This window comes from Microtus oregoni, unplaced genomic scaffold (genome assembly GCF_018167655.1).
Source record: "Microtus oregoni isolate MIOR12 unplaced genomic scaffold, Mior012 000005F_ref0000423, whole genome shotgun sequence".
Classification (NCBI taxonomy): domain Eukaryota; kingdom Metazoa; phylum Chordata; class Mammalia; order Rodentia; family Cricetidae; genus Microtus; species Microtus oregoni.
In genome coordinates, this window is record NW_024543064.1 from 39141132 (window position 1) to 39162068 (window position 20937).

The following is a 20937-nucleotide window of genomic DNA, read 5'->3' on the forward strand; positions in this document are numbered from 1 at the left end:
GGCTGGGAGGAGGTGGAAACTTGTTTTTTGTTTATGTTTTTTTTCTTCTTTTCGCAATAAAAAAAATTTTTAAAGTAAAAAAAAATACAATAGAAAAAAAAACCCTAAAAAAATAGGCACACTAGACATATTTTTCAAAGCATTAAGAAGTCCGTTTGCTTGGTTTTCTCACAATGGGATTTGAAAGACTCACTAACTAAAGCTGTAATTTCAGATCTGGGCAGAATTAATTTTTCTTAAACAGTACTTATTAATGATGTCATTTAGATTTCTTTCAGACTGAGGCAGTAGAAATGGTAGCACCTAAAGATTAGTTAATTTTTAAAATTAAATATAATAAAAAGACCCTGTTAATGGGAAATATTCAACTTGAGATTGGGTTTTCACAGGAGCTCTCAAAGCCCTCAAGTTACTTTCAGAGATATTTCAGAGTCAATGAGAAAATTGGTTTGTTATTGTATAAACTTTTTTTCAAATTTATCATAAACTGCTTAATCATGGCCCTAAGTAGTTATCCAATTAATTCTCAAGCCACCACAAACAGCAGATATGTCCACCATCTTCATTCTGCGGTTCTTCAGTTTAGAGGCAGGCTCAAATCTGTTCTTTGGGTCAACAGAACTACACTAGGTAAAAACAGGAACTTGAGTACTGGGTTCCTTAAATGAGGAATAATATTTAGAAAAAGTCCTAGGTGTGAAGTCAGATTTAGAGGCTTGCAACAATATCACTGGTATCAAAGCCCACTCTCTCAGGGGAAAGCCTGGGAAAGACACAATCCTTCACCTGTGAGATAACTCTGGCAGGGGTTTGACTGCTGTCTCCAGTCATTCTTCAGGGTACACTTTCTAGTATAAGAAAACTCATCAGGGGCAGCAGCAGGAAAGAAAGCAAGTTATCAGGAGAATTATCAAAAACTCTCAAAAAATTAAGGAGCAGTCAGTGGTAAGTCTTTGGAAAACTCAGTCCATTGATCTTCCCAGTTTTATACCTGCAATGTAACTCTAACTTGGACTTTGTTTATTTTTTGTCCAAGTAACATCAAGGTGGTTATACTTTCCTCATTTTCATCTTCTATTGATATAACTTTTTTTTTTTTTTTTAAATAAGACAGGGTTTCTCTGTGTAGCCCTGGCTCTCTGGAACTCACGCTGTAGATCAAGTTGTCCTCGAACTCACTGAGATCCTTCTGCTTCTGCCTCCCAAGTGCTAGGATTAAAAGTATGACGTACCACCTGGTTGGCGTAACTTTCCAGAATACTGTCATTTGCCCAAGTATTCTTAATCTAAGATTCTCATCAGAGCTGGGTATACTGCCACATGACCTCAATCTCAGCTAAAGTAGGAGGCTCTCAAGTGTGAGACCTGAGTGGGTTACAATGTGAGATTCCCATTTCACTACCTCTTAAGAATCAGATTAGATATATCTCCTCTTATTTGTAGGCATTTGTAGACATTATTTGTTCTCATTGCTTCTATGTTACATTGTACTATGCGGATCTGTTAATATTGCCTTATTTTACTGGTTAAACTCTGAATTGTCAGAATAAGGAAATCTCTGTATACCACACGCTAAGTAAACGTGCGATAAATATTTATAACTCTTAACTGAATGACTATCCTTTATAGTAAGGAGCAAGAAAGATTATATATAAAGCTGATGAAGGTGTTATCAAAAGTCAGAAGTATGTAAGAACCCATAATATGCTGGATCTGCTTTAGCCAGTACTAAAGACTTCAGGAACAGACAGAGGAACCGTGAACACTCTCTCCGACAAGTGCTCTCAAATGAAATCAGCTGGAAGCAGTTTTCATTAAGATGGATTGAATGTGGCATCGTGAGAAACACTTTATCAAATGTAGTGTTTTACTTAGTGATTAACTATATACCAGTTGATGAAGCTCCCTAAATCCTTTGTAATCCTACCACTCCAATAAACATTTAATGAGTATATAAGTTCAGAAAGCCTAGTAGAGGATTTAAACCTTCAATCTTGTTTTTATTTACTCTTGGAACTCAATTTCTCAATTCTAGTGAAGAAAGCTGGTGCTTGAGGCTCATCTGTTGCCCTGGTAAAATTAATGTGCCTTCTAAAGTTTAAATTAAACATGATATTTAAGATCAAAGACATTTAGGCAAAGTGCCACAGTAACTAACAGTCACACTTGCTTTAAAATGTCTGAACACTGGCAAATTGTTTTCTCAAAATCATTTTTTAATTAAAATAAGTGATTTGTGCTAATTTGGAGATGTGGAACCTGGAAACAGAGGGTCTTTCATACTACGTCCTACAATGCAGTGGACAGCAGACATGCATGTGTGCTGGAGCCCACACCCTACCTACTTGTGGTGAAGCGCATGAATGCTCACTTCACTTCTATTATCTACTACTGTTATCACTCTGGAGGTCAGAGCATTTATGAGTTTCCTTGTCTCTACAATGGGAATATATAGTCTAAGTGTCCCTATCTCACTAATTAAAGGGTTCAGGAGAATGATTTGGTAGTCACGTCTTATCATATAAATATGAAGCAGTATTACGATTCCTGGACTTTACTCAATAGGACATGCTGAAGCTCTTAGCACTTGGGAGGTGGAGGCAGGAGGACATAGAGTTCAAACCAAGTCTAAGTTTCCTGTCATCCCAAAAATAGTGGAAAAAAACCTTGATGATTGTAAAAAGTATATTGACTTAGATGATTTTCAACAATCTGACCACCATGTGGTTTTTCGTTACCTCATAAAAATATCCATTAACTACAAATTGGAAAAGGAAAGTGAATGAAGAAAAACGACCTGGTGGAGGAAAGAATAAAGACAATTTAGCAGTCCTAAGAGGTGAGTAAATTTTGATAGGATTCTAATAAACAAAACATGTAAGTATATGTTTCAGCAGTTTGCCACTGCTAAAACACCTAGACACTAATATGAGCATATGATCAATTGTTTCATTAGAAATATCCAGGAGTTAATAAACAAGAGCTTATATTCCTCTGGAGATTATCAGTCTGAATAAATCTCCATGACAATTTAATAAAAGTTCTTTTGTTGGCATTAAATACCATATTTAAGCATCTGCATTTAAAGCTGTAACATGTGAGGTATACACAGAAACTTTTGAAATGAAATTGAGGAAGCATCTATGTTTGGAATTATTATTAGTCTTATTTTAAGTAATAACCATATTATGGTTAAGTAGGAGATTTCACTGTTTTGCAAAATTAATTTGTTTTGCAAATTATTAGGGGTAATAATTTGGTTTGAAACGGTCTCATCAAAACCTAACAAACATAAGATATTCTAATGTTTCTGTGAAGTTTAAATTTTTAACTCTAAAAGCTTAGTTGCTACAAACATTAAAAGTAAGCATGAAATTTTAATTATTTGTTGATTAAAAATAATGTTTTGTATGTATGCATGGGCTGGGGAATCAAAACCAGGACCTCACATATGCTAAGCACAAACTCTACCAGTAAGTTACATCCTTAGTTCTAAATGTTTAGATTATTTAAACATTTTAATTATTTTCTGTTCCAGTTAATATTTTACAGCCTGAATCTGAGTAATAAAATAAAAATTAATCATAAAAATGTACTGATTGAACCTGGGGATGTGGCTGTGCAAATGAGTTTGATCCCTGGCATCATGTGAAAACACTGGGCACTCAGACAGTCTGGAGTTCCTGTGACAGAAAAGCAGAGAGACGGCCCTCTGGATCATCTCTTTGTCCCGAGTATCCCTATCTATAGTATTACACATAGTGCCTAACCACTGGTAATTCAGCGTCATCACACTTCGGTGCTTGTCTTCAAGTAAGCCTCATTATATTTCATTATGACCCATACAGAGAAAAGTAAAGATGCTGCTTGTACAAATGTGCTGTGAAGTGTGGAAAGGTGAACACATAAAAATATTTTGAGAGAGAAAAACCTACATTTATCTAACTGTTGTTGCAGAATATTGCTGTAATTGTTTTATTTTGTTATTAGCTGAAATGCATCTAGTATGAGTGCTGGGAACCAAACTCTACTCTGCAAGAGCAGTATACACTAAGTGTGGAACTATCTCTCAAATTCCTAATTAGCTGTCTTAATCTCTTAGTATCCTCAAGTTATTTATAAGTTATAATTAAACGGAGGTGGGAGAAACAGGTTTAAGGCCTGGGCCACAAAAGTACATTGAGGGCAGTTTGTAATTCAGTGAGACCCTTCAAGTTAAAAGTTAAAGGGATGGGTGTTGCTGGGGCTACAGCTCAGTCGAACTCTTGTTTACCATACAGGAAGTATGGCTCAATTCATAGTATAGCAAAATCAAACTAAAAAACTCATACCCTCTAGCCACAATTAAAAACTCGAAGACAAAACAAGACCAGTACCTTTCTGTCCCCCAAATACCTGCCCCATCATAGAACTGAATGAATAAATAGATATTGTGTAAAGTGATTGGGATAGAAGTATGGCAGCATTGCTTGACTTCTTTCTGATTTTGGAATATTTGTATAGTCTTCATCTTTTGATTGTCCCTAATTCAAATACTGGAAATTCACAGCTTCTGAGGATCATGCGGCTGCAACAGTTTTGTACTTTGGAGTAATCTAGACTATGATTTCTAGGTTAGGGATGCTGAATCTGCACACTTGGTCCTATGAGGTTCCGTCATGCACTGAGGGCTTAGAATGCAGATTTACAGGTAAATTTAGACTACTTACAGGAATAAGCATTCTGGTAACGACTGAAGACAAATTTCTATCATATAACTGAAAACAATATAAACATATAGTTCCTTGTAAATATGTCCACCAACCCTCGTAAGTTCTTCTGCAAAGGCTACAGGTGATATTAATATAATGTACCAATGGATATGGGCATCTTGGTGAAGATTAGGTTGGTAGATGAATGGAAAAATCAAGACTTCAATCTCAACACTGTAAGAAAGAGGAAACACTGCCTCACACCAAGTGGTAAACAATACAGTACAATCTTAATCAGAATCTGGAAGGCTGGACTTACGTCTCGGGCTTTCACATAGAAGGCCTCTTGGAAAGCAGCTTCTAATGAGCCAATAAAAAATACAGGATGGCAGTCACCATATCTACAGGAAAAATTATGAATATTAATGAAGAAATGTTTGAAATTCATACCAAAGCCTCACACAAACTGAATCAATGACTGGTAAGCAAATGTTGCGGCTAATATCTAGAACAAACCAAATATTAAATAACTTCTTTAATTGCCTGAATGAGATATGTAAATTTTAAAAATTCTTCTTGGTCTGTACCAATATATTAGAACACTGGAATTTTTAGCAGTAAGTAAACAGGTTTAATAAATATCATGAATCTATATCACAAGAAGTACTTCTTGGCTACTTAATTTCATCAGATTTTGGAGTTACAATAACTTTTTCTCATTTTAGTTCATTCATTTATTTGGGAATTCTACCATAGAAAATTGATTATTAGAAAGTTTCCATATTATAGTATTGCCAGAAAATATAACACTAAAAGAGCAATATCATTTATGTCAAATAGAAAATTAAATAGTAAGAAGTCTCTTAAAACACCTCAATAGACTCCAAAATATATAAAGAACTTACTAAAACTCTTAAAAGAAATGCTAAATAATCCAAAAACAAAAATTAAAAGAAAAATTCACTTACATTTAAATTTTAATTATCTCTGAATTTAGTATTGTGTAAGTGATTTTTGTTTCCCCTAGGATATACTAAACACTAGTATGATATATCCTAGTCCTTTGAGAAATATAAGTCAGTAGAGGAGTGACCCATCTATTCAACGGAATACATTTCTGCATGGCCACAAATGGTTTATTAGTTACACCACACTGTATTCCTCTATCAATACTGTGTGATCGATAAATAGATCCTTTGAATACTCTAATTGATTATTTAAAATTAAAATTGCACCAAAAAAAATTACAGTAATAAAAGAGAACATCAATTTTAAGTTAATGTCCTAACCCTACCTTGAGGAAAACTCTGCTGTAAACTGTGATAAGGCATCTCCTCCATTCTCTGCGTTTTCTGGCACTAAAAACAAACAAAAGAAAAACAAAAACAAAAAAACAAAACAAATAGACACAAAAAACAAACCACATAACATCTAATCCCACATATAAGAAATATATTTAATCAATAAAGAGGAAATAAAATTAAGTGTAGCTTCTGTGATATATCTGGTGGGATACTTTAACATACATCAGACAATTTTATCAAGCAGAATAAAAAGAATCTTTTTAAAAAAAATCTCAGTGAATAGATACAATTCTGTTAAGCATCTAAATTATGTGTCATCATCAATTTGGATTTTAATGTTTTCTTGAAATAGATACCTTGTGATTAAATTAAATAAATATTTCAAAATATTTTAGAGGAACTAATTGGAAAATTGCCAACTTTATGTAACTCTATCAATTCTGTCAAAAGGAACCCCTATTTTTTTTTTTTTTTTTTTGGTTTTTAGAGACAGGGTTTCTCTGTAGCTTTGGTGCCTGTCCTGGAACTAGCTCTTGTAGACCAGGCTGGCCTCGAACTCCCAGAGATCCGCCTGCCTCTGCCTCCCGAGTGCTGGGATTAAAGGCGTGCGCCACCACCGCCCGGCAGGAACCCCTAATTTTACAGAATGAATAGGCCACCTAAGGAAGTCATTTTGCATATAGCATCCTTTATTATTCTCTACCATACATCTCAAAAGCAAAAATGAGAAAGGAGGCACATATATTCTACTTTTTTCCTTTTTCAAATGGATACCAACAATGAATAAAAAGATATTGTTAGTATTCTTCACACTGACGTCGCTGACAAGTGGGAAACAAGTACTAGCAACAGAAAGTACAGGTGTTTGCCAATCCACTTTTAAGGTAAAAGTCAACAGAATCGGAACTAATACACTGAAACATTTTACTACACATACTTTTGGACATTGTTACTAGTGTGTTGGAAATGTGGAAACCACAACTCAAGACTATGGTTCTAATAAAGCATGCCTACCTCTTACATCTCATCTCTCTAAACTAAAGGTCAGGAAGGGATTTTAAATCCCTGTTGTTGCTAAGTTTAGATCTAAAAGGGAGAATTGCAATGTTGGTTCCAAAAAGTTACAAATACTCACTCATTGGAGATTTTCTTAGGGCAGAGGATGGCATGCCAAATACTTCTCCATCATCCACTCCAAATTCTGAAGCATCTTCAAAGTCATCTCCATCACTATCACTAACCATATGAACATCCGTGCTTTGCTATTTAAGAAAAGTCCCGGTTAGATTCATATTGCCTTAACATATCAAATTATAAAGTTACATTACTGTAGTAAAATAAAAACTTTAATAAGAAATCATTTCTTAGTGTTAAATTTAATATTCTCCATTTTAAAGCTCATAAATATTACTAAACTTGTTATGAAACCTGCAGTCCAAACATCAGAGACTGACAAAATGAAGGGGAGTTATAAGCTCACCAAGGACAGAGATTCTTGTGATAGCTCTAGTGTGCAGTATGCAAGTAAGTGCCCCCAAACTTAGGAAACAGATACAACTAGAAAAGTCAAGAGACAAATGGAAGCCACAAGTCTCTCAAAAAGCTCACACTGTCTATATCTGGCAAGAAGGAACACGATCGCATTCAAACTTGTCATTGTCTTACTGCAGTAACTCACAGTAAGTCAGACATCAGTGAGTTATCCTCACAGTGACATTAGGAGATACATAAAACACACATCTATGAAATTCCATTGTAGTATCATACTAGACACAAACTATAATAGCATGTTTTCATTCAATAAGCTTGTATTGAGAATTTACTATGTGGTTGGCGCCGATAAACTTACCCTACTTATTCTTTATTACCAACATGGTGACATTTAAGGTATTAAAAAATACCAGTTTCAAAATACAAATTTAACTTCTATTTCCTAGATTAAGAGAGTATTATAAAGTGTTAAGATTTAAAACATTTGAACTGGGTTATGAGTACCAATAAGTGTTCAAGCCTTGGCTGAGATGAGGGTCTAAAACAAAATATCTGGCTAAATGGCAATCCTATGTACAACAAATGGCCCATAAACACTACTTTGTAAATGAATTATTTTTTCAAGGAGTGTTTCTTTGCGTAACAGTCTTGGCTGCCCTGGAACTCACTTTGTAGACCAGGCTGATTTCAAACTTAGAGATTCACCGGCCTCAATCTCCTCAGTATTAAAGGTGTGCACCACCACACCTGGAAGTAAATGAATTTTTTTACTTTCTAATATGGTTCTATGTACATAAGTCATAAAAACATAGAAACTATTTGACCATTTTGTCTGTGTAGAAGAGCATAACTTAAAAATAATTATTTTAACAGAAAAAAAGAGTAGATTTATTTTTCAGTGTTGTGTGTGTGTGTTCATGTATGTGTGTGGAGGTCAGAGAACAAATTTTAGCAGTGAGGCCTCCTTCCACTGTGTGGGTTCCAGACATCAAATTCAGGTCATCATGTGTGGCAGCAAGCACATTTGTCCACTGTATAATGCTGCCACCCTGCCTCTTCCACTTTGCATCCACTTGATAGCTGGGTACTGCTGAAACATCTTAGGACTCTACTATGTATTAGAAAAGCCTTAGTTTTACATATAATTCTAATCTTAACCTTAGAATTTTGTTCTACAGACTCAAGATATCCTCCTGGTTTAAATATTCCACATTTAAAAAAAAATTCAAAACCTTTCTTCACCTCAAAAAATCTTATTCATTTACTTTTGATCTATTTACTTGTGTGTATGCACGTGCATGTGCTTTGGTACACATGTGGAGGTCATAGAACAAACTGGAAGTACCTCCCTCTACCCTGTGGGTTCTATACATAGAATCCAAGTTCTCAGACTTGGTTTCAAGAGCCTGTATCCTCTGACCCTCTTGCCCACTGAAAAGCTATGGCAGGGTTCCTCATCAAAAAAATACACTAAGATGAACATCTAGTGTAAGATCAGCAGTTCTCAACCTCTGAGTTGCGACCCCTTTGGAGAGGGTCAAATGACCCTTTTACGGGGGTCACCTAAGACCATCTGCATATCATATATTTACATTATGTTTCATAACAACTGTAAAATTACAGTTACAAAGCAACAACAAAAATAATTTCATGATTGGAGCTTGCCACATGAGGAGCTGTTTTAGAGGGTAGCAGCATTAGGAAGTTTGAGAACATCTGTGTAAGATTCAGTCAACTATCTGTAACATGATGGTGCCGTTAACTCTGAGGCCCGAAGAGCAAGGGCTCAATATTTGTAAGATTCACTGTATGTTTCTTTCCAGTGTCTAGTCAGGTTCACATGCAAGTAGAAAGACACCAAGGACCACACTGAAAACCTCACAATTTCCACCGACTAGGCTACCATCTTAGTATCCACTGAGTCTTGCTTAGTAGTATTTAACACTTCCAGAGTGACAGAGAAAGAATGGAGGTTGAGAAACACTGGGCAGAAAATACTGCTCTCTCTCTCTCTCTCTCCCCCTCCCTCTCCACTCCCTACCCTCCTCTTCTTTCTCTTATTGTCCTGTATCCACAATGTTTCTCCAAACAGAGTTTTCAAATACTACACCTCCTATAACAACAGAGCCTCACTTCATAAACAATGGTTTTAACTTTCTCTATGACACGGTACTTAGCTTTTATACAAAGCATGAAATTCCCTTAGAATCTCAGAAAATAAAATCGTACAACTACAACCTCTTCGAATAGAGGTATCTAAAAGCCAATTTTATTAAAAAATATATTTCAAATATGAATTATTGAAGTATCTGCAAGAATGAGCTACTTAATTATGTATAAGGAACTACCAATCTCTCCACATTTTCTTGGCAGCTAACTAACAGGTTAGGAAAAGCTTTTTTATAAAAATGAGATAAACAATCTTTTCCCCCATTAATGTTTGTTGATAAGAATAGATAATCTTTTGGTATCCATTATGGTTGCACTAAAATCCTTTGAATCTTGAGAATCACTGAATTGATTTTTGAGCCAGTTAAGAAAACCTGATACTCTGTTTGGCTGCTCCGATCATTTGTTCATTTTGCAAATCCCCACTTTTAAATCTGGACTTATTTAAAAGATAATAGGCTATGATCTTCCAGCAGCACTGTATGATTTATGCAGACAATTATGATGCTGACCACTACGTTTTATAACACATACATTATAAGACAAGTACCTGGATCAAGAAAAACCTCCTGGAGGAGATGATAGTAAAACTGTTTGAAATAAAAATTGAGAACTAATGTTTATCATTAAAACAAAAAGAACTGGATCTGCAGTTCCTTTTGGCAGACAAGTATGAACCACCTATGTGATATAGACAGCAAAGCTCCATACAGTACATATCCTTAATGCAGAGCTCAAATACAGATTTCACTGCTTCAGAATCTATTTGGGAACAATGGTGTTGAAAACAATTGTACAATACATGGAGAAAATCTCAAACAAATAACTGGGTATTTAAAAATATAGAATTTAGGAACGCAAATTGAATTATCAGTTGTACAGCAGAAATTAGATTTAAGGCCCACTTCATGAGCTGGAACTCATGTATGATACTGCTTGAGTGGCCAAGACCCTAGGACCAAATAGGCCATTGGCCTAGGGGAAAATCAAATACCATTGTTCTGCTAAAGAAACACAACAATAAAATAATAAAATGACTCCTAAAAACCATTCTGCTACACCTATAGATCAGTGTTTCACTCAGTCATCATCAGAGAAGCTTCATCTTGCAGTGGATGGGAATTAAAACAGAGATCGACAAATGGACAATGTACAGAGAGGGAGAGCCCCTGGAACACTGTTATGAATGGGATGTCTTCATCAAACCCTTCCCTCTGTAATGAGGAATCTACTCCAGAGAGGACATGGAAGAATAGAGAGTAGAAGACAAAGAGGTGACCGATGATTCCAAAGGAAACAGTGTCCTTCAGATGCAACAGGACTTCTGGACAAATGCATTCATAGAGACTTAGGCAGCATGCACAGGGTCTGAACATGGTCAAGCCAGGAAGGGTCTCAGCGCTGTGGCGGGTAAATGGATATAGGCTCTCACTCCAACTAAGACGCTATCTGCAACTGAAACTCACTTGAAAAGAAAAAAAAAAATGAGGTTTCTCCAATAGAGCCTCACTGGGTGTATTAACCACACTTCAGGGTAAGCCGCATAGCCAGCAGTAGACGCTAACACAAAACTAATTTGATGGTATTTTTGTAAAGTTTTCGTCTCAAATTACTTTGTTTGGGAATCTCGTACTTATTGTTCTTTGTTTATATATTCTGTATTCCATTTTCATGAGTTTGTATATGAGGGGTTGTGTGTGTGTATGTGTTTCTTATTTTTGTTTTGCTGGGTTATTGTTTGTCTGCTTGTTTGCTTGTTATTTAAAGAGAGAGAGAGAGAGATAGGAAGAGTGCGGAGTTTGTGAGTGGGAAAGATCTAGGAATAACTTGAGAAGGGTAACTAATTAGAATATGGGGAATTTTTTTTAAAAAAACTTATTAGAAATTAAAATAATTACATCATTTTCCCCATTCCCTTTCTTTCCTCTAACTTTTCCTATCTATCTCCTCCCTGGCTTTTTTTTTCTCTCTTTCTCTCTTCCTCTCTCCCTCCTTTCCTCCCTCCCAGGCCTCTTTTTCTTTACTTGCTGTTACACACACACACACACACACACACACACACACGTACATAAATAAATCTGAGCAGTGAACATAACTTTCCAGGTACATATTCAGCAACCAATTAAAGTGCTCTTCCCTGGAAGACTATGTTTCCAACTCTCAGCATTCCTTAGTTGCCTAACAGTTCCTTGTTGAGGTCCCATGGGATTTCCCCTTTTCATGTTAGCATGTCACTTGGGGCCAGCCTTGTTCAGGTTTGTTTAGGCAGCCATGTTAGGGAGACTTCATTGGTGTAACTTTTCTGATATTTCAAGGAGAAAAAAATGTCATAGCAATTTCCCTGTTGCTCTAACTCTCACAATCTTTCAACCTGACTTCCACTATGGTCCCTGAACTGCAGCAGTCCTGCTGGAGCGGGTCAGCTAAAGTGGGCTCCACAAGGTCACTTCTCTGTATTTTCATCTGTTGTGGTTTGCTGTAATAGTCTCCTTTCCATCCGTTTCAAGGAATTTCTGTTGTTGTTTGTTTCTGTAATTTTTGGATGAGGTGAGATCTAGAATTAGGTGTATGCACTTATTTTTAAAGGGCAACTTTAAAGTCAAGCCATGATGGCGCACACCTTTAATTCCAGCACTTAGGAGGCAGAGGCAGGCGGGTCTCTGTGAGCTCAAGGCCAGCCTGATCTACAAAGTGAGTTTCAGGACAGCTAGGGATACATACAGAAACCCTGTCTCCAAAAAAAAAAAAAAAAAACAATAAATAAAAAAATAAAAAATCAATCAATCAAACAAACTAAGAAAAAAGGTTAACTTTTAAAAGTTACATTTACCTTAAAACTATAACTATGGTAAGGAAAAATAAACCACGACCAACCAAAAAAGCTAGAATTTAAAATCAGAAGAATTGGGGCTTTATCATATCATATAATAATATGATATGATACCAACCATATCATGATGCAAATGACTTTGTATGAGTGTCTTCACACTGTAATTGTAAAATGTGACTAATATAAACCCCTAAAATTCTGTGAAAATTCAAAGACATGACATCTTACAAAAATTAATAATATAAGCTAACTTTAAAAGTTGAATTCAATTTTAGTCACACGGTAAGAAGAAGCCAATGGTGAATGAAGTCAACAGAAGGTAAGGTTACAGGCTTCTAGTGGAACATACTGAGAAAGAAAAACATTCCATTTGAGAGGAGCTAGGCTTGCAGGGTTTATTTAATTTGGTGACTGTGTGTTGTATATACACATGAATGACAAGCCATGTGTGCCACAGTGCACATACAGAGGTCATAAGACAATTTGTGGGAGTTGGATCCAGGGACAGAATTCAGGTTGTCAGTCTTGGCAGCAAGAACCTTTACTTGTTGAGCCATCTGTAAGAGTTTTCTGTTATTGATTTTGTTTAGTTTTATTTTAAGATGAGAGAAAAGACTAATAGATAGAGATAGAGATGAAAAAAATCCAAGAGAAACCCATGCCTGCTAGATCAGTATTACAGAAAGGTTAGCAGGAGTGGAATCAAAATAATAGAATAAAACCTCTAACAGTGAATAAGCTTCTCAACTAACCAAAGCAAATAGCAAGTTTAATACTGATACAAAAATACATCTTTTAAAAGAGCAAAAAGAAGAATTCATAAAAATCCTTACAAATCACATCAACTGGGGTACTTTCAAAGGACCTTTTAACCCACAGGAATATGCCTGCCTCTGCCTCCCAAGCACTGATATTAAAGGCCTGTGCCACTGTTGCCCAGCTTTTTTAATATTCTTAAAGCTTAAAAGATATAGGTATTATTAGTTCATTACATATTTAGTATAATATGTAAAACCACTGAGACTTGAGCTTTTTGATCATGAAACTTTCTTTAAAATTCAATCTCCTTATTAATTATTAGTCTGTTCAGATTTCCTTTCCTTTATTATTCAGTCTCGGTAGAGCTATTTCCTGTAGACTACACAATCTGTTTGAATACACATGTTCAAAGGAAAATAATCCTAGGCTGATCTGTGAGGATGTGTTGCAGGATCCCCAGGGGATGCCTAAACTCTCAAATTGTATCAGACATATATATTGATGCCCCCCCCAAAAAAATAGCAATACATAAATTGAATGTTATTTTCAACTTAACTAAGCATTTATCATGGGCTATTATTGTAGCCATAATTTTTGTGGTCCAAAGCACAGTAGCCAAATTGAATAAATTTCTATTATTCCTTTCATGGTTTTGTGAAAAGAAGATCCATTCTCATTGTAGATCTTAGAAACCACAGCATAAAGTCTATATAGTTGTTGTGTTATATATTATAAACTATATAGACTTTATGCTGTGGTTTCTAAGTTTTTACCTTTTCCTCTAAAGCAGTGGTTCTCAATCTTTCTAATCTGAGGCCCTTTAATATAGTTCCTCATGTTATGGTGACCCACAATCATAAAATTATTTCAGTACTACTTCATCACTGTAATGTTGCTACTGTTAGGAACTGTTATATAAATATCTGATAAGTAGATAATCTTAGATGACCTCTGTGAACGGGTCATCTGACATTCCCTTCTCTTCCCTGGCCAGGGTCTTCTTGACCCAGAGGCTGAGAACCACTGTCATAAAGAAATCACTACAGTGTTTCTTTTGTTCTGTTGGTTCAGTTTGATTTAAAATGTAGTACAAATTCATTGCCTCCCGGGAGCTAGAGAGATGGTCAGACACTAGCTGGAAGACCAGGGGAACTACGTTTGACTCTCAGCAGTTACATGGCAGCTTATAACTTCCTGTAATTCCAGTTCCCATGGATCAGACATCCTCTCCCGGCCTCCACAGCCACTGAATGCACATGGTGCACAGACATGCATATAGAAAACATCCATAAACATAGAATAAAAAGAATGGAAAAAAGTTTAAAGCTTTCAAATTTGGTGCCTCCTCAAGGACTTTAGGTCTGGATAATCTGTCCATTAAGATGTCCCTAAAACTGCTACATTGCAGTTTGTTTCTCTTTGATTTTGTGAAAAAGACTGCTTTACACCTTTAGTATTCCAATATTGGTTATGTGTGTGTCCTTTTAAAGTCACAATGACTTCACAGTATGAAATAGGAGGCTACTGATTAGCTTAAAACATTAAGTCATAGTAATTATGCTTTCTTTCCCATCCTTTTAACCAAGATCAAAGTTAGGCACAGAAATGTTATCTATAAACATGGTACAGGATTAAGACAATGCCTTTTAATATATCCATACGGATACATAGAAACAAATTAAAACAAAGATAATCCATCTTATTTGCTCCTTGATATTGTTCTACAGGGTCCGTGTATAGTGCTATCAATGAATTAGGGATTTATTAGCTCTGAGTATCTTGGTGTAAAGTATATACTGTCAACTTATAAGTTACAGAACCTGGAGGCTCATTCCCAATAAAATACACTCAATAATGCAAAACAAAACAAAACAAAAAAAACCAACCACCCTTTGTTAAATTGACAGCTCTGTGTAAAACTCATCCAAACAACAATCTGACTTCTGTATGTTGAAATGTGAAACTAGCAGAACAAGGAACACTTCAGTAATAATAATAATCTTGCGTGGAGAGTTTCTGCCTTTAAAGTTTGACTGAGACATCATTCACGGTACATTAACTTTACCAATGCACAGCTAAGGGAGAGAATAAAAAGAATAGGAAGTGGGCAGGTGAGTGGAGGATATGAGCCTTCAGTTCAGTGAAAAGCCGGCAAACAGGCTTACCTCTTCTGATTGCTCACGAGTCTGCACAGGTGAAGTTCTTCTTCCCACAGTAAGTCGATGGCAGGGATAAGAGAGCCCTGATTCCGCAAGACACATCTGCAGGAAGTAGAATGTATCATTTTAAACAAAGCGCAGTTATCTTTCATAGATGAATTTTCTATTTCTATCATTCCTATAATTTCTGGAGCTAGGTTAGAAAGAAAGCTTACTCTGTTAGCCTGGGCATTACATTACCAAGGCTTTGAAACTCTGAAACTTTTCCAAACCTAAGATACTATGATAAACGAGGCATGGTGGCGCACACCTTTGATCCCAGCAGTTGGGAGGCAGAGGTGGGCGGATCTCTGTGAGATCCAGAATAGATGGAACTGCATAGACCCTGTCTTAAAAGGGGGTGGGGAGCACTGTGGTGGTCAGGACTAAGTCTCATTAGAAAACAGAACAGATAAGAGAAACCAGAAATTGTACATAAAACCAAATTATACAGTTGGTTTGAATACCAATTCCTATTGTATTCCTACCACATTCACTCACAGAATAAAATCCCAGTTTCCTAGTTTCCAGGGTACATGAGGAAGAGTATCTGCCAATGGCAATGATGTCTTTATCTTACTACACAGTTACAATGCTATTTATACATCAATACTAACACACAATTGTAAAGATTATAAGGGCTTATGAAGCTAAAATGCACATGAAGAACTTACATGGTTTACATTCTGTTTACAATCCTTATTACCCTTGTAATCAAGAACACTATCCAAAGAATCTATCCTGCTTAGCAAAAACAATTAAGTAACATATTTTTGCCTATTAAAGCTTATAGTATATTTGATAGTAAATAAAATAAATTGAGGTTAAAATTGAAATTGGCCAAACAAAAAAAAAATGACTGAAGTTTGAGTTTCATCATAAGTATCAATTAACTTTTAAGGAAATGGATTCAAAGAAAATACACTTAAAAATTTAAATCTGTTTCAGATTTAGTATGAAGAAAATACAATGGAAAAGGGTAACTTCAAATATACTTAACAAAGCAATTTTGAATGCCAATAGTTTGTGGTGATTATCAGTAACATTTTTATAGCATTATAGTGCATGCTAAATACGATTTATTATGTAATGATATTTTATTCTCATGTTATCTCAGTGAATTCCTGTGTCTACAGACTACTTAAATTTCACGTCTTTCTAACTATGTAGAAGTAAAACATGGTGGCACACATTGTAACTCAAGTTCTGCGGGGGAGGGGGTTGGAGGGGCAATATCTTCTTCAGGCTTTTGTGTGCTATGTATGTACATGGTATACTTACTTGCAGGAAAAACACACATACACATAAAAACAAAACAATGCTTAAGGTTGGAGGTGGAGCTTAGTGGAAGGGCACATGCTCAGCATGCTTGATTTCCATCACTCAAATCAATAAAACTGTTAAATAACCAAAATTAATGTGTGGGTATCCCAGGCAAAGCAAAAGGCACACATTTTTTGTATTTAATGTAATTACATAAGTCAAACTTTCTCTTATTAACAGAAATAAAATATGGTATTCTTGGCACACTGAAAATATCCTTTGGTAACTTTGGGAGGTGTGAATTAATGTGACATAAAGTGAAGAAATACAAATATCTACAAATTAATAAATTCATAGGCAGCAGACAATAGTGGGTGAGGCAAAAAGAATTCATATATGTTTTAAGCCTAATAATTTTAAATCAAATACTGGAATGAAAAATACCAGCTTCACATAAACACCTAAGTATGCTCAATCACATGTGATGTGTGCTGACACAGAAATGTGCTGAAAAAAGTCACGTGTTTAGCCAGGCGTGATGACACACACTTTTAATATCAGTACTTGGGAGGCAAAGGCAGGTGTACATCTGTGTGTTTGAGGGAAGCTTGTGTTTTCCATATCACAGGTGAAAAGACTTAAATAGGTTCCCCAGTAAAAGATCAACCCAAAGGGGTTTAGGAATACAGCATGGTTGGTAGAGTATTTGCCTAGTATGAACAAGACCAGGGGTTGCTATCTCTAGCTCCACACAAACTCAGTGTGCACCTGTTACGCAGACCTGGAAAGTTAAAACCAGAGGGTCATTAGAATATAATAACCCTTGGTCATACAAAGAACTTGAGGCTAGTCTTGGAATAGAGAGACTTAAACAACAAAAACCAAAATCAACTTAACTCAAAGATTCTGTTATATCATAATTCATTCCCACATTGCTTAATAAATGCTGCCTAAATAAATGAGATTCATTTTTTGATTAGATATAAAATATAGTGTCTGTCTTAAGGGAACATGTATACCAGGTGAGAAGAGAGATGAACAAAACAACAAGAATGGAATCTTCTAGAGGTGGGAAAGTTGGAAGGAGTATAATTTCATGCCTATAGCTCACTGGCTAATTATGCTAAATGAACTCCCATTACACAGCATAACCCACTACATTGGAATCTGAGAATTGTAAGTCTTTAAAGCAGTATTAAAGATGGGGTAAATAGGAAAAACAGCTTTCGCTGTGTTTTCACATCCTTTGCATCCACGGTATTTTGTACCTACTTTTAGTGCTTATACATATATATCTTTGTGTGTGTCTCATTTCCTCTTAGACATATGGACAGGACCTTTTGCACTTCAAGGGCCTTCTAGTACTTAGTTTAATCCTTATTTTGTCCATGTTTGACAAATGGTCAAAACAATTGTTATTTAGAATCTAGTAATTCAGAAAGACCATGACATACTGATTGTTTTCCTAGACAAAAATATTACACATAGAACTACCGAAAGATTATTTACTAGTTATTAGAGAGGTTAGTCATAAGTAGGAGTACTTCATTTCTGCCTTCTCATTAATAAGCACAGATCAATTTATTACAGGGAGTGAAGTATCTAAGTAAAACTCAGAATACAGTCTAAAACCCAGAAAACACTCAAAAAAAAAAAAACAAAACCTTACTGTAAAGACACAGTAGTGTTGGTTTTAAAAGGATATCATGGTATTCAGTTTCTCCAAAGATAATACTGTTATTTATATTCTTTAGTCAAGATGAACTTTCATTCTTAAACATATTACTTAGGAATGATTGCAGTAGGCTCTTTTGAGCCACCAACCAGCAGGCAAATGATGACATGGAAACATGTTACTACTTCTGAATGCTCAGTTTTATCTTAGCCTTCTTTAATCGGTTTCTTTTTATCTATGCTTTGCCTTGAGGCTTTTCACCTTTCTTCCATTCAGTACATCTTTCCTGTTTCCTCCCTGGCTGTCTATCTGGCTGTCAGCTGCCTGGCTTCTGGCTCCAGGCATCTCCCTTTCTTTTCCCTAGATTTCTCCTCCCACTTATTCTCTCTGCCTGCCAGCCATGTCTATCCCTCTACTGCCTAGCCACTGGCCATTTAGTTTTTTATTAGACCAATAAGGTGTCTTTGGCAGGCAAGGTTAAACAGCAACACATCTTTAGGTAATTAAACAAATGCAACACATTTTCCAAGTTAAAATAATATTTTACAACATAAAATAATTTGCAAAATTTTAATCCCTGGGAAGGAAAAAAATACTCAATAGAGCCTTCATATCTTATGAGTGAATACCATCAGACTGAGCCTGAAATTATACTTAAAATAATCATGAGACATAACTATATAATAAACGAGACAGAGATCATATTTGCAACTCATAGGCAGAAAGGACAAAGTCCTTATAAGCTTTAACTGTAAGAACTGTACAAGCAGAAAGTCATTCTGTTTAGTACTTCCAACTTAATCACTAAGAAAATTGTTAGAGAATTCCTATAGATGAATAACACATATCTGAGGTTAAAATAAATAATTCTAATAATTATATATATATGCCAATAACATATTAACAGTAATACAATTTTACAAATTGTGGAATTTGTAAAATTGTAAAAATATCAGAACTATTTCAGACATAAATACAGGCTTCCCCTGAAGTGTCCATCAGAAGATAAGAAGCTGCTTTATCTTGAGTACTTACAAAGACTGTCTAACCTACTACAGGATGTCTGTTCAAACATTCTACTTCGCTCTATAATATCCTGCAGTAACCCCAGTCATTCACGTTTCAAGAGCTTAGAGACCACACGTGAAGAATGGCCAAGAAGAAAAAGACAGCAATGCCAATTTTATGCCTGCTCACAGATATCTAGCTTCACAATCTCTAGACAGAAAGTATTTGTAAACAAGCTTGTAAAGATACCTTAAAATATTTTGGAAAGACAGTAATACATTTTAATAGAACAAATGAAACTAATAAATGAAGGAAGCCAATTGTCCTAATAATATATTGCACAGCATTTTCTCCCAAAGAAAGAAGGTTGAACTAACAGGAAATGCCAAGTCCACAGTAGATGTCCAACAAATAATACATTATTTTGAAAATGAATACTTGTGGCTTGGGAAAATAAATATAATGGGAGCATTATGATACGTTGAGTCAAAAGGTACTGAACCACCAACTACTGTAAAGAGGCTATGCTAGCAAATATTACTAGTAAAAATGGGTGTTTACATAGGAAAATGTATATAAAGTTTGAGTAAAATTATTTCATGAAATGTAACAGTGGACCAAGGAAAAATCTATAAGCTGATATTACATATTATCATCATTTTTACTATGGAGATTTTTTTAGACTACAAATAAATATGTTCTATCAACAAAATACTTATTCATTTAAGTTGTTCCAAATACAGCCGGGCGGTGGTGGCGCACGCCTTTAATCCCAGCACTCGGGAGGCAGAGACAGGCGGATCTCTGTGAGTTCTAGGCCAGCCTGGTCTACAGGAGCTAGTGCCAGGACAGGCTCCAAAGCTACAGAGAAACCCTGCCTCGAAAAACTAAAAAAAAAAAAAAAAAATAATCTAAAGGACTCTCTTAACAGTAGTCATAGCTTGAAAATAAGACCACAATTTTAAGCAAAAAGGAATGTATTAGGCAAGTTTATACCAGTCCACAAACAACAACTGGAACACAAGGATAGCATCATTTGATGTTTGAATTTTAAAAAGAAACCACCAACTGAATTTTCTGTTTAGTAATTCAAGGAAAACATAAGGATTCAAAGTTTCAGTCGATTGCCAAAGGGGCAGAAGATGTCTGAGTATGGACTTATTTGGGTTAACATCTATTAATTTTATATATAAACTGGTATGGTGCTTCACACACAGATTCACTATACACTGATCATTCAGAAATAGACTTTTAAAGTCAGTGTGTCTGACTTCAAATTCATTTCTAGAACTCACTACAGTGAATACTCCAGCTCCCCTGTTAGTTCTTATGATTGAAGCTCTACTCTGAAATTCTCTTGGCATTTGGTCTTCTAAATTCTCAACAAAAAGGGACATTAGCACTTCTAAGTCATAACCTTGAAACCCATGTCCCCATCAGTTCATTGCCTCTCACAATGCAAATGTATTTGGTCCATTTCTAGAAGTTTGCATACTCTTAATACTCCCTACACTCCAAAATAGAAAGCCTCTTCTGCAACTCAAGGTAA

At 35.6% G+C, this 20937-nt stretch overlaps 1 protein-coding gene across 1 annotated transcript in view; it reads right to left on the reverse strand.

The window, feature by feature from the left end:
- The window catches only part of Faf1 (Fas associated factor 1), a 298559-nt gene that overhangs the window by 104956 nt on the left and 172666 nt on the right, over window positions 1–20937 (reverse strand). Inside the window, exons 9-12 of the mRNA XM_041652128.1 lie at window positions 15410–15505; window positions 7131–7257; window positions 5986–6049; window positions 5011–5092 (exon numbers count right to left, since the gene is read on the reverse strand). Coding sequence (XP_041508062.1) covers window positions 5011–5092; window positions 5986–6049; window positions 7131–7257; window positions 15410–15505 — 369 coding nt within the window. The remainder of the gene's footprint in view (window positions 1–5010; window positions 5093–5985; window positions 6050–7130; window positions 7258–15409; window positions 15506–20937) is intronic.